At 43.6% G+C, this 13,931-nt stretch overlaps 1 protein-coding gene across 1 annotated transcript in view; it reads left to right on the top strand.

Moving 5' to 3' along the window:
- kdrl (kinase insert domain receptor like) overlaps window positions 1–13,931 on the top strand; it is a 259,302-nt gene that overhangs the window by 89,055 nt on the left and 156,316 nt on the right. Inside the window, exon 5 of the mRNA XM_085999532.1 lies at window positions 11,969–12,134. Coding sequence (XP_085855658.1) covers window positions 11,969–12,134 — 166 coding nt within the window. The remainder of the gene's footprint in view (window positions 1–11,968; window positions 12,135–13,931) is intronic.

Raw genomic sequence — 13,931 nt, forward strand, 5'->3', positions numbered from 1 at the left:
AGATACCTCTCTGGTAAACAAATATAGTTTATCTTATATGTCCAACCTTACTCTCCTTCCACACTCTCATCATTTTGCATTTATCCACATTAAACAGCATCTGTCACTTGTCAACCAAACTTCTTAATCTACCACTGTGAACAATAATGGCCCAAGGACTGGTTCCCGAGACATCCTGCTTCCATCCCAGTGTAGCTTCATGTACAACTATGCACAGTTTTCCCTGATGCAGCCATTTCTGAAGATCCCCCCTTCCTTTACTTCCAGCTTTGTAGATCAATCTCCTGTGTAGAAATGTATCAAAAGCTTTGTTAAAATCTAAATATAACATGCACTATTCGCCCCACAAGATTTATCAAGCATAACACCCCCCACCCCCCCAACAATCCATATGGACTCATTGTTCCATATTTTTCTAGGTAATTCATTGTTGCCTCCTTCAAGATGCCTTTTGCTACATGTATAAGGCTCACCGACCTATATTCCCCAGGGCTATCTTTATGCCTCTTTTCATAAATTGGCTTATTCACCTTATTCCAATTTTCAGGCACCATTCATGTTTCCAATGATTCCTTAACAATACTCACCAGCATGTGACTGATCTTATTAGCGACTACATTAAGTACCCTACTGCAATCCCTGCAGGATTGGTGCCTTGTCCTCTTTTGGTGCTCTCAGCCATCCATCAAACCTTTACTTGTAATTTTTATCATTCTTATTTTGCCCTGGAAATGCTATACGTTTTTTTAAATACAATTTATTTATCACATCCGCAGACCACTCTAAATGTGTAATAATTTGCGGATGTGTACTACATCCGTACAGGGCTCCAAATATTTATTAATTTTGAGAGATGATCACATGGAAGCTTACTATAATTCTGGCCAAAGACCAGTATTGATGACATAAATGTCTGTGAAGTGGAATGCCTCAGTCATCTGACTGCTGCAGGAAATGAGGGAAATTATTTTAAAAAATAAATATGTTTAATATGCACTTTGATATTTGTTCTTAAATCACTGTAATTCATTTTTACCTCCCTTGTGGGCAGTTGTTTCTGAGTAATAGAGATATTTGAGCTGGTTCCCAGTTCCCAGTGTCTGAGTGTAACACAGAGACAAGCTGTCTGCTTCCTGCTTTGCAAAAGGAAGCTCCAGGAGAGTTTATAGTGCCATTTACAAACATCCTCCGCCAAGCCGTAAGATTTTACCAGCTTTAAACACGTCCTCTGTTCCAGGAAAATGCGAAAATGTCTTTACGTTCTGCTTGCCCTTTTCCTTTTGCGAACATTTCCCAAAGTTATAGCGATAAATAATGTTGAGAAAGTTCGACTGACACCTCCCAGTGGATTAAGCCATACTAATGAGCAGGTTGCGGGTATGATTACCAGTCTCTGTAGAGTCAGCTGATCTCAATTGGCACAGCAGTTGGGATGCTATAATTGGCCTCAGCACCACCAGGGAAAAATCATCCAGGTATCCGCTGCTGATCACTATTCAGTGATGCCTGCTGGAAAGTGCCTGTGTGGGAACAACATGATGGCACTTGATTGCGATGTCACCCACGCACACACCCACAGACTGCTAACATTCACTGTTTAGGTTCACATATGAAGAGCAACACTTGGGTGAGGTACAGAGGTCCATTACCACCTGCGAGCCTGTATCCTGTATCATGAGTCGGTACCTACAGGAAAAAAAGAGGAGAAAAATTCCCAATCCTGTATTCTAAATCGGAACTGGAATCCAAATCTAAAGCTGTATCTGAAGTCAAATCCTAATTGAAATTAGAATCCAGTTTTGAATCTGTAAATTGAAATAGCATCCATTGTTGAATGTTGGTGGTGGGTTGATCTGGATAAATTTGGCAGATTAAAGTATTGAAGGGTTTCAATGGTTCAGTGTCCCTAGAGAAGCTTTCATGTGTAAGCTATACCGCTTAACCTCTTCAAAAATAGCTTTATTGAAAAGATTGTGACAGACTCTTAGGCCGAGAAATTGAGTGGGGTTAGCGCCCATTTTGAGGCGCTAGAGGGCCTAGCGCCGCAAGTACAGCCGATTGAGAAATTCACTTGGGCGCTGCCATCGGCGTTAGCCGGTTGCGCTGCGCCGGCACCGGTGACGTCATCGGTGTGCGCAGCGTCCCGGTTGCCGTGGCAACGCGCCCGAACGCCGAAATTGAGTTGCAGCCGCCTCGCCCGTGGCAACCGCAACCAACGATTTTTCAAAAGTTCGCTACGGGTCTTAGCGCCGGCGCATTAAGGTCGCGCGGCGGCCGGCCGCTTTCTCGGCGGCCGCCTGCCCGCACCTCCCTCCCCGGACTCCTCCAACACCCCCCCGCGGCACAGATGCATGTGGGCCGCGAGCCCGGCACTTCTCCGAGGTGCCGGGCTCATTTTTCTCCACAGATCAACGGCCAGCGGTCGGGTGCAGGCAGCTCCTCCTTAACGGAAGGAGGAGGCCTGCACTTCCCCAGCCTGCCGCACCGCATCGGGTGCCGCAGCGGCGGATTAGCGCCGCAATGCGGCAGTCAGCGCCCATTGCGAGGCGCTGACACCCTCCAGTAGCGCCGGCAGCCGTCTGGGCGCGGCACTACTGAATTTTTGGCGCGCGCAGGGGGACTTAGCGCCGGCGCTAAATTTCCGGCGCTAAAGCCCTGGCGCGGCGCCAACTCAATTTCTAGGCCTTAGTCTACTATTATGCTGGATGTACGGTCATTTCTCAGGTATGTAAATCTATTCCCAGAGCTATCACACTTCTACAAATTATATATTTTAAAAGCTCAATGAACAGACCTGTTTTGGTGGGTGAGGATGATATGGTTTGCAGTGCTGATAGTGGGCCGGACTGTTCAAGACCACAGACCAGCTAAGCATGAGTTATTACCCAAGAGATATGAGGGCCAATTTTATCTCGGCCCGCCCAGCGGAAACTGGGTTGTGGCAGAGTTAAAATTGCTGTGCACCACCGTTCCCACTCTGCCACCATATTTGCTGAAGCCTGGGCCGTCCAGTGGGAGCCTTATCACTGTCTGCAAATCGGGGTCCACTGGCGTATGTAGGACCCCAATGCATTTTAGAGGGACAACTGGGTGGTGAAGAGGAAGAGGCCCAAAAACTGTAAGTAAATAATTAGTTTTGTAGGGCCTGGAGGAGCAAGATTGCTTCCTCTGATGAAGTTAATTTCCTGCTGGCTGAGTCGGCCTGTGGGCCACCCAATATTGCACTGGCCTGAAACCAGTGAGCTGCAGAGCGATACCAAGTTGGGCCGTGCAGCTCACTGGTGGCAGAATAATGAGTTACATTTTCTCAAATAACTCCAAATCAATTACTGTACAGTTGATGTAATTTTCTTACATTTTATTTTTTAAATCCATCCCTCATTTTGTGGCAAAATATCACAAAATACCCAAGTTTTCCCCTTCTATTTTGCTAAAGGAATTCTTTAAAATGTCTTTATTAATTATTCGTGATGAGGTAAATCCTCTGTTACGGGAACACTGCACTCGTTCAATCTGGTATCCTACTGCTAGATACTTTGGTCACCTCAGAACAAGTACTTTACAATTCTGGTGCTGATTAGCACCTAGCGACAAATATTGGGGGAGGGAAAGCACAGCAATAATGCCCACTAGGGCAGATTTTTGGGGTGAAATAAAAGGTTGCTTCTAACCCTACCTGTCTGGCGGTAACCGGGCAGGTGGGCAGTTAAAAATGAGCAGCTGACTTATCCGCTCGGAATGCAGCCATTTCCAGCCATCTCCGATATAAACCTGCAGGGCTCTGCAGGCAGATGAGGCACCTGCCTAAAGCAGGCAGGGGCCTAATTAATTTATGCACCTCAGGGTTCTATTATGCCAACAGGACCCCGATGACATTTTAACTGGTCCCCGAGTGGTGTTGCCACCACAGCTTTCCTGCCAGGCCGGCAGCTGGATGGAAGGATGAAGAAGTCCTTCCAGGTAAAAAAGGAAGAGTGTCTTTCATTTATATAGCATCTTTCATGACCTCAGGACGTCCCAAAGCGCTTTACAGGCAATTAAGTACTTTTGAAGTGTTGTCACTGTTGTAATATAGGGAAACGTGGCAGCCAATTTGCACACAGCAAGCTCCCACAGCAATGTGATACATGGCCAGATAATTTGCTTTAGATTTTAGTAATGCTGGGTGAGAGATAAATATTGGCCAGGAGACTGGGGAGAGCTCCCCTGTTCTTCTTTGAAATAATGCCATGGGATCTTTTACATTCACCTGAGAGGGCAGAGGGGGCTCCAGTTTAGCAGCTCATCTGAAAGACGGCATCTCAGACAGTGCAGCACTCCTTCAGCACTGCCCTGGAGTGCCAGCCTAGATTATGTGCTCAAGTTTCTGGAAGAATTTCTTTTGTGGGACCTGGAGCAGGAGGAGTGTCAAGGGTTCCTTTGCCTCGAGTGCCCACTCTTCCCTCCCGCAAGACACTCCCGAAACCCTATCCCTGTCCCTTACCTGGAAACTGGTGGGTGGCAAAGGGCCACCCAATCTTCCCCTGCAGGCAACTGCTCTGTGCCCTCTTTCTATCTGGTCCAGGCGGTAAGTGGACCGGCAGCTTTTAAACAAGGCCCAGCAGTTAAAATGGCTTCCTGCTGCCTCTGTCAGGCAGGCAATTAACTCTACCTCAAAGTTTTGCAAATTCGTTTGGAAAGGTATAGAGTATTTTTTTCTTTATCTTCAGAGCTGACATGAATTCTGTTCTGATGTAACTTGCAGTGTTGCAGACTTTACTTGATTTAAGGAGTCGCTCTGATTAGTGTGAATCCAGAGTGTTTGCTTGCTGTTCTCCATGGCTTACAATTTGCATCTGTTGAAAGAACAATGAAAAACTCAGCAGATTTAAGACCAGTGGGCAGGTTGTGTCATTATCCTGTCAACTCTCTTTTAAGTGATGATGTATCATTTAAGAAAATTGTTAGTTTTGATGTCCAACACATTTTTCAACTATAATAGGCTACAAAATGTACTTCTCTTGGCAAAACAAAATAACTAAAAATGTCAGGCACATTCATTTCAGCATTTTTTAATGTGACATGAAATTAACTTTACTACAAAGTGGGCAACTATTAATATTCATTACATATTGATATTCTGATATGCATTTCCTCTTGTGCATCATTGAAACAAATGATGACTGCCAAGCATAAGTAGTCAATCTAAAGTTGTTTATCTCTCTACCTTTGTTAGTTGACGATAGCTTCTAGAATAAAGGGATATAGACAGGTTAAGTGAATGGGCAAGAACATGGCAAATGGAATATAATGTGGAGAAATGTGATGTTATCCACTTTGGTAGGAAAAATAGAAAAGCAGAATATTTTTTAAATGGTGAGAGATTGGGAAATGTTGATATTCAGAGGGACCTGGGTGTCCTTGTACACGAATCACTGAAAGTTAACATGCAGGTACAGCAAACAGTTAGGAAAGCAAATGGTATGTTAGCCTTTATTACAAAAGGATTGGAGTATAAGAGTAAAGATGTCTTACTGCAATTATATAGGGCCTTGGTGAGGCCATACCTGGATTACTGTGTACAGTTTTGGTCTCCTTACCTAAGGAAGAATATACTTGCCTTAGAGGGAGTGTAACGAAGGTTCACCAGACTGATTCCTGGGATGGGGGGGATTGTCCTGTGAGGAGAGATTGAGGAGACTAGGCCTATATTCCCGAGAATTTAGAAGAATGAGAGGTGATCTCGTTGAAACATATAAAATTCTTAGAGGACGTGACAGGGTAGATGCAGGAAGGATGTTTCCCCTGGCTGGGGAGTCTAGAACCAGGGGTCACAGATCAGGATAAGGGGTCTGCCATTTAGGACTGAGATGAGGAGAAATTTCTTCACTCAGAGGGTGGTGAATCTTTGGAATTCTCTACCCCAGAGGGCTGTGGAGGCTCAGTCATTGATTATATTCAAGACAGAGATCGATAGATTTTTGATGTTAAGGGAATCAAGAGATATGAAAGTGGTGCGGGTAGGTGGAGTTGAAGTAGAAGATCAGCCATCATCTTATTGAATGGCAGAGCAGGCTTGAGAGGCCAAATGGCCTACTCCTGCTCCTAATTCTTATGTTCTTATATGCTTACATTCTGACTTGTAAAGGAGGGGTTGGTATATTTTAAATTTACCTTGCCAGATTTATTTAGTAAGAGGAATTTTGTTGTTAACTCTCAGATACATAAGTTTTATTCCCAGCTACTGCAATCAGTGGCAGAAATAAAAAATAACTTGTTATGTCAGTAAGCCATGGGGAATATTATCTACATCTTTAGAATGCTGAGAGGCAAAAAACACATAGATGAAAGCAGTCTGTTTAACTTGGGCCATAAATGCAGGACTAAAGTAATCAAGTAGAAAATTAACAAGCATCAAATGAAGGTGGAGATGAGAATATTTTCCCCATAAGAGTAGTGGATATGTAGAAAAGACTTCCAGTTAATATAATTAATTCCTAGCTAGAGGCATAACTTTGTAGGAACAGAATTGAAAGTTTCAGCGATAAATATGGACAGAGCTGACTAAACACTCCATGGAACATATGGGCCATGTACTGCTGCAGCAGGAAGATGTGATTTGTGGAAAGCAACAGTCAGGGTTGAGTAATAGAAATTTGGGAAAGTATTGATCTTCTGTGGTTTTGCTTGATTACTTTGGGGAGGGCAGGCAAAGACTTTGCAGAATTTTTGCTCAAGATGTTGGTCCTTATTAGGCCTTGTCTAACAAGGTGCCAGCGAATGCATTCTATGCGACATGAAATGAAATAAACTCAATATCACTTGGTTCAATAGGAGTTTCGTTGAAAATGCACAATTCAGTAGTGGAACTATGTCGTCCGCCAGTTTCACTGTATCACCAGCAACAAAAACCACCACAAACCACAATAAACTCAAAATGTATAAGAGTAACACACGAATGGTACATGTGCATAGCAAGGATGTAACACATCTCTGGGTTAAGATTATATTGATGAACTGCTGAAGTTTCGTTCTTATATGCTATGACATCTCCTGAACCTTTCAATATGTTTCTGTCCTGTAATACACTCTAACCTATGTGAGCACATCTTAGGATTTTAATGACATTTATAAATCATGGGAACTTACTGTTGGTGGGAAAATGCTTAATGTATTCATATTACATTCCACTGCCCACTATTTTAAAGGAGATATGAACCCATTTATTTTATATGAACCCATTTATTTTAATATGTTAATGCCAAATAGCTCATTTGAATATGCTAAACATTCATCAGCCTATATCACGGACAGTAATTTCCAGCCTATAATGTCATCTGACCACTTTAGTTCAGTTACATCCTTTACAAATCAAGAGATTGAACAGAGTATACCTTAAACCCAGGAGACTGCCCAGCACACATAGTGACAGAGTGAACTTGGGTTCTATTTAAAACATGCATGATGGGGGTGGCTAGCGATGCAAGGAGTTTGGAAGGAGACTGTGGTTCTCTTGCGAGGCTTGCTGACAGTTCAAGTGCTTCAGCAGATTTATTATGAAACAGTTTCAAAGAGGTGTGCTAATAGATAAAGAGAACTAAAAATGGCACTGCTAATGAAAAAAGGAACCCCCATATCCATAATGATACGTGAATTTGAGTATGAGAATTTATGGATGTTGTAGATGTTCCCTTAACATCGGTAAATGTTATTGTTTCAGTTTGAGTATGTTCTCACTATGCTTCAATTAAATATAACTGGTCAGTTTTACAAGCAGAGATTGAGTTGCTCAACTTTGCCTGAATGTAAATTTAGTTTCAACCATAATATATCTAGTTGTTATTGCTCTGTCATTTAATACTGAATTACTGGGAACCCTGAAAAAAACCTACCTATAGAATTAAAAGTCTGGGGGGAGAAATTCGGTATCGCCCCGTTTGGGACGCAATTATCGGCCGGACGCAAAGTTTAGCGCCTGGCGCTAATTATCGCCACCGACAGCAAACTTGGCTTCTATCGCCCCGGAGATGATTGGAGCACTAAATCAGGCGCTACACACCTCTCTTAAGGCACTAACGCTGAGGAGCGAGGTGCTACCTCAGAGCGCTGGCGAAGCTCATGTTTTGTCAGTCAGCAATGGAACACACACACTGGCGCCAGCCAGTTCTTAAAGGGGAGGGTCGATCTTGCTCTCCATCCACACCCTGCTCATTGCAGCCTTGAATCTCGGCCTGGAGAGACCTGTACATCAAATCTGCTGGAAAGAACAATGGAGAGGCCTAGGGAATGAGTTCAGAGTGCAGCCCCCATAGACTCTTCTAAATCAATGCAAGGAAGGTCAAATCAAAATGTACCTGCAAAGTGCTGCTCAGTATCCAAAATTCCTTCACACAGTGTTGAATCTTTCCAGAAGTCTCTCTCTTTCAGAATGCGTGGTGCAAAAATGTCACCGATAAAAAGGCAGGAAGCGGCCGCCTTTAAATAGCGCTCCCCCAGTCCCTTCCTGATTGCAAACCGTTCCCCTCAACCTGTCGTTGCTAGCGGCAGATGGAACGGCAAGGGACACCACTCAATATCTGGTTCTGGGCCGCACCGGGGTGTTGCACGCTCGACTGATGTCACGATCTGCGGGCGCAGGAGCTCGTGGTGGCAGTGTTTAGCGCCGCCGCAAAATGTCTGGTCAATTTCGCGAGCGGCACAAACATCGCCACGCCCGGGTGCTAGTTGCTTTACACCCCATTAGTGCCCTCTTAGGGCGCAAAGCAACCAAATTTTCCCCCATTGTGTCTTATATGCAAAGTATCACACTTCTAGCATCCCTCAAAGCTTTGCACTAGGAACTGTCACATTCGAAATGTCACACAAGAAAAGTGTATGTCGCACTTGAAATGAATCAGTCATTCATGAAAGAAAGACTTATGAAATAATACTGAGCAGCCTACGGGTGGCGCTGTCCAGGGAGAGTATAAATACTCGGGCATGGGCCCAGCTTGCACAGGACATTCTTAACAGGAACTAGTGAAGGACACAACTAGACCTCCATGTTGTAAAACAGTTGATTAAAGCTTTGTTTAACGCTTAGACCAAGTGCCTAGTAGTTTTCTTACGTCAGCACTTACACCTGATTGGCTCAAAGATCATATTTATTAAAAGCTACAAATTATTACGAAAAGCTTGCAAATTTACCATTGAACAAGTGGCAAGCATGTCCAAAAACTACAAATTGGAAGTAGCAAGTAGGTATGAAAACTACCAATCAAAAATCAACCAAGAGCTACCAGTAAAACAGCTAGTGAGACAGAGAAGGGGAATCAATGAAATTACTCAAAATATTTTGGAGAATGCTTTCCGACATGAGGAACTTACAGGGTTACAGCCAAAAAGCCAGGGATATGAGACTAAGCACAGCTGCTCTTTCAAAGAGCCAGCACAGACACGATGAGCTGAATGGCCTCCTTCTGTGTTGTAAGCTTCTATGATTCTATGACACCTTCTTGTCTTGTCAGTAACCAGAGGAAATTACATTAAAAATAGGATTTGTAACACAACAAAGACATAATTCACAACAATCGTCAAATTTACTCATAAAATTGTCCATGCTCTCTTGAAAATCCATCCAATAACTTCTGACTTGAAGGCCTTGCTCAGGAGCTCAGGGCTTAGCTCTCACTTTAGTTGTTCAGCTTTCATAGAATCATAGAAATTTACAGCACAGAAGGAGGCCATCCGGCCCATCTTGTCTGTGCTGGCCGACAAAGAGCTATCCATCCTAATCCCACTTTCCAGCACTTGGTCCACAGCCTTGTAGGTTACGGCACTTCAAGTGCATATCCAAGTACTTTTTAAATGTGATGAGGGTTTCTGCCTCTACCACCCTTTCAGGCAGAGAGTTTCAGACCTCCACCACCCTCTGGGTGAAAAAAATTCTCTTCAACTCCCCTCTAAACCTCTTACCAATTACTTTAAATCTATGCCCGCTGGTTATTGACCTCTCTGCTATCTAAGACCCTCATAATTTTATACACCTCAATTAGGTCTCCCCTCAGCCTCCTCTGTTCCAAAGAAAACAGCCCCAGCCTATCCAATCTTTCCTCATAGCTAAAATTCCCCAGCCCAGGCAACATCCTCGTAAATCTCCTCTGCAACCCCTCTAATGCACTCACATCCTTCCTGTAATGTGGTGACCAGAGCTGCATGCAGTGTTCTAGCTGCGGCCTAACTAGTGTTTTATACAGTTCAAGCATAATCTCCCTGCTCTTATATTCTATGCCTCGGCTAACAAAGGCAAGTATCCCGTCTGTCTTCTTAACCACCTTCTCTACCTGTCCTGCGAACTTCAGGGATCTGTGGACATGCACTCCAAGGTCCCTCTGATCTTCTGCACTTCTCAGTGTCCTACCATTTATAGTGTATTCCCTCTTGATATTTGTCAGACTTCTGTGCATGTATAAGTGTAATCTTGTGATTGTTTCATATTTATATGTTTTATAATGTATTATGAATGGTTAGAGCAGCTGCATTTCTTTTATGTATGTGTATATCTGAGAGGATACCATCAGAAAGAGTGAAATTCTGGACGATGGCTTCGCTACTCAAGTTTAAAAGAAGCCATGAGTAAAACTCCTGAAATTAAATGTGTTTATTTAAGCAGAATCTATTAGTTACATAAAGTATTGGTACATTTGGAAAAGAAGGGAAACTGTAAATTAATTTAACTTAATTTAAGTATTAAAGTTTGTTGTTTTCACTCTAAAAATCCAGACACTAAATGGATGGGACATTCTGTCCATTTTTTAATTCTAGGTAAGGAACTGCTGTGATCAGTTTTTCTCAGAAAACTTTTCAAAGTAAATATTATTAGTATTATATTTGCTCAAGATATTATATTTACACTTCAAGAAAAGGAAAATAAAAGGAACTAAAATATTAATGTTTAAAGCCGCATTTCAAATTGAAGTAAAAACCGTTGGTTAAACGTGATTCCTGTATTTTAGTTTGTGTAACACTGGTTGAATAAATGTAATTTTTTACATTATAGCTGTGACTTTTAGTTTCCCAGAAGTGTCTACTTTCTGATGTGGCATCTTTCGATCTGGTAATCTAGTTGACAGTCTTGGCCTGGCCACAATGAAATCACCTGTGTGACTGAATAAAGCAGATATTTTAATGAACTCAATGCAGGGTACCTATATGGAAGGCCAAGTTTCCAGTTACATAGTAGGGACATAGTAATGCTTTCTTCCCTCTATGACGCATGTCCTCTGCACAAACATAACTTAAGCATCCAACAAAATGTCACCCCTCCAGCTGGTCGTTCCAGCTCTTATTATTAAAAATATTCTGTTTACTTCCTGGAGCTCTACCTTAAGTCCTCCTGGTCCACGAGTAATGCCACAGGGTGTCCCCAGTATAACATTCCTATGAGTACATCCCTTCCCCATCTCCAACAATGACTGCATCAGTTGGTGGGCACAATTCACAAGTTACAGGAGAGTCTAGGCATTTTAAACTGAGCCTGGAACCCAATGTAGGACTTGACAATGAATAGAAGACAGAATACGGGAGGAAGAATATGATAGACTGGAAAAGAGATAAAGATAGATTTTCAAGGTCCTGAATGTCACATAGCTATAATGAAACTGAGCATCAAATGAAATTCAGTACTTCTTATACTTTTCTCTCTTTTGTTTGATTAGAAATGTAAAACAAAGATAAATTTAAAATATATCTTTGCCTGAGTACTAACTTCTACAAATGCATTGTTACATAAGTAATTGATCTACTTAGATCCAATCAAAAATTTAAATTCTTAAATGGTGTATTACCCATTCATGTGCAATTCCTTAATAGCTGAGTATACCTAAAAGAAATTAAATTCTTACCACATAATTCACACCTAGAGCAATATATACAATGGATATCCTAATATAACCTTTGAGAGATATTGTTTATTATGTGCTTCATTGTAACAGATGATAATTTCTGCCAGTTACAGGACCGCACCATCTTTAAAATCGATGGGACAAATAACACATGGGATCCTAAGCAAGGTTTTATTATTCGAAACCCTGAACATATCCGCTTCTCCATGCTGCAATGCCACACCATGGTCGATAATCACCTTTTCATATCTCACTATATGATGCTTATAGAAGGTGAGTACTTTTTTTCCTTCTGAATTTATAGGGCTAATTTCAACTCCCTGCGGGAAGCCAGCGAGAAAGGACTGGTTGATTTTAACTGCCAGGCCTCATTTGAATGGCACTGGTCAGCTACTCGCCCGTTTTGGGTGGAAAGCGGCAACTGTCCAGCTGGGAGGGGAACGAAGATCAAGTGGCCCGGAGGCCACCCGCTTGCACCAAGAGAAGGCTGCTCGCAGCAAAGTAGGTTTGGGAGGAGGTGTGTTGTGAGGGTCTCGTGGCTGCTCCTTCCAGCTCCACAAAGGAATGTTTTTTTTAACTTAAATTAGAGGGCCAAGTTGGCATTCCAACAGCTTTAACTGGTGGGACAGTCGCAGCTCAGGAGCAGGTTAAAATGCCGTTGGTATCCGATATTTGTCACAGACTCCAGCGGCAGCCTCATCCGCTGCCAAAATCAGTGGTGTTAAATGGGGAATCGGTAGGAACAAAGCGGGAAACGGAGCCGCTCCATTTTAACTGCTCCCCAGCTCCTTTCCTGCCGATCAGGGATGCGTTAAAATTTCCCCTTATTATTTTATTTTATTTTGATGTATTTTCACAAAGCACTTTCTCCTCCCTTCTTCATCAATGTATTGAAATCAAAATTGTTGCGCTGCCTGCTAATCTAATGAGCAACATCTCAGGGCCTGGATTTTAGCCTGGTGCGGGGGGCTGGGTGGGGTGTGCTGCAGGGTGGGTGGCTGTTGTGAGGTCAGTTTTCCCATGTGTCCTGCAGAATTTAACTGCAGGGTTACTTTAAATATTTTTCTGAGGGGTTCCCGCCCACCGGCAGCCTGATTGACAGCTGAGGCCTTTCAGGTGGGAAGCCATCTCCACAGGGCCAAAGCCTATGAGAGAAGTATTGGGGGAGTGAGAGAAATCGTGGGGGGGGGTCCCGATTGCGGGGCGTAGAGTCTGGATCACAGGTGGGATTCCGATCGCGGGGGTTCCGATCATGGAGGGGGCGGGTGGTTGTCCTGATCCCAGGTGGGTCTTGATCATGCGGGGAGGTCGCGATTGCACGGGGAGGTCCCGATTGTGGGGTGGGGAGGGAGTGAATGAGGGGGATCCAAAGATGGTCGGGGGGGCAAATGGTGGTTGGGGGGTCCGATGGTGGTCGGAGGGTCCGATGGTGAGGGCAGGAAGCAGACAGATCGCAGGGGTGCGCGGGGTGGGGTTTAATAGGTAGCATGTTGGGCCTGGAAGTAACACCCCTGCTCCTCCTATCCCACAAGCAGTGCTATAAAGGCAATTGCCTCATGGATTCAGCCCTTCTCACCTCCTTTAAGCTGTCGAGTTTGCCGAGGCCTGGGAAACCTGGCTGTCTGTGGTTATAAATAGAAGGACTGTTAAAATTAAGGCAGGCAGCCTCATTAGAATATTTAAATGACCAACCCGCTTCCTGCGAATGGATTGGGCGCCTGCCCCTTGTCCCGCTTCCGTTAAAACTGGAAGTGGGCGGATTCGAGGTGGATTCGGCACCTGTTGCAGAATTTTTGCATTTTAACCTCTGACATAACACCAACTCATCCGTTTTTGTGCGTTAAGGTTCAGCCCAGTGAATCTCCTTCAACTTTGCCTTCTCCTCACAATCTACATACCTTTAAAATGCAAACTTCCCATGGATTAGCCATTTACTTCATCTTCTCTTCCAGTCTTCTGAACCTTGGTGCCGTTCACACTATTAGCCTTGGCCGTTCAACTAACTTTCACCACGATAGCCACACAATAACTGGAGCCTAGGGGGAAGGAGAGTAGCTTATAGCTCTCTAA

Source organism: Somniosus microcephalus, chromosome 1 (genome assembly GCF_052327205.1).
Source record: "Somniosus microcephalus isolate GS21.2 chromosome 1, FLI_Smic_1.0, whole genome shotgun sequence".
Taxonomy (NCBI): Eukaryota; Metazoa; Chordata; class Chondrichthyes; order Squaliformes; family Somniosidae; genus Somniosus; species Somniosus microcephalus.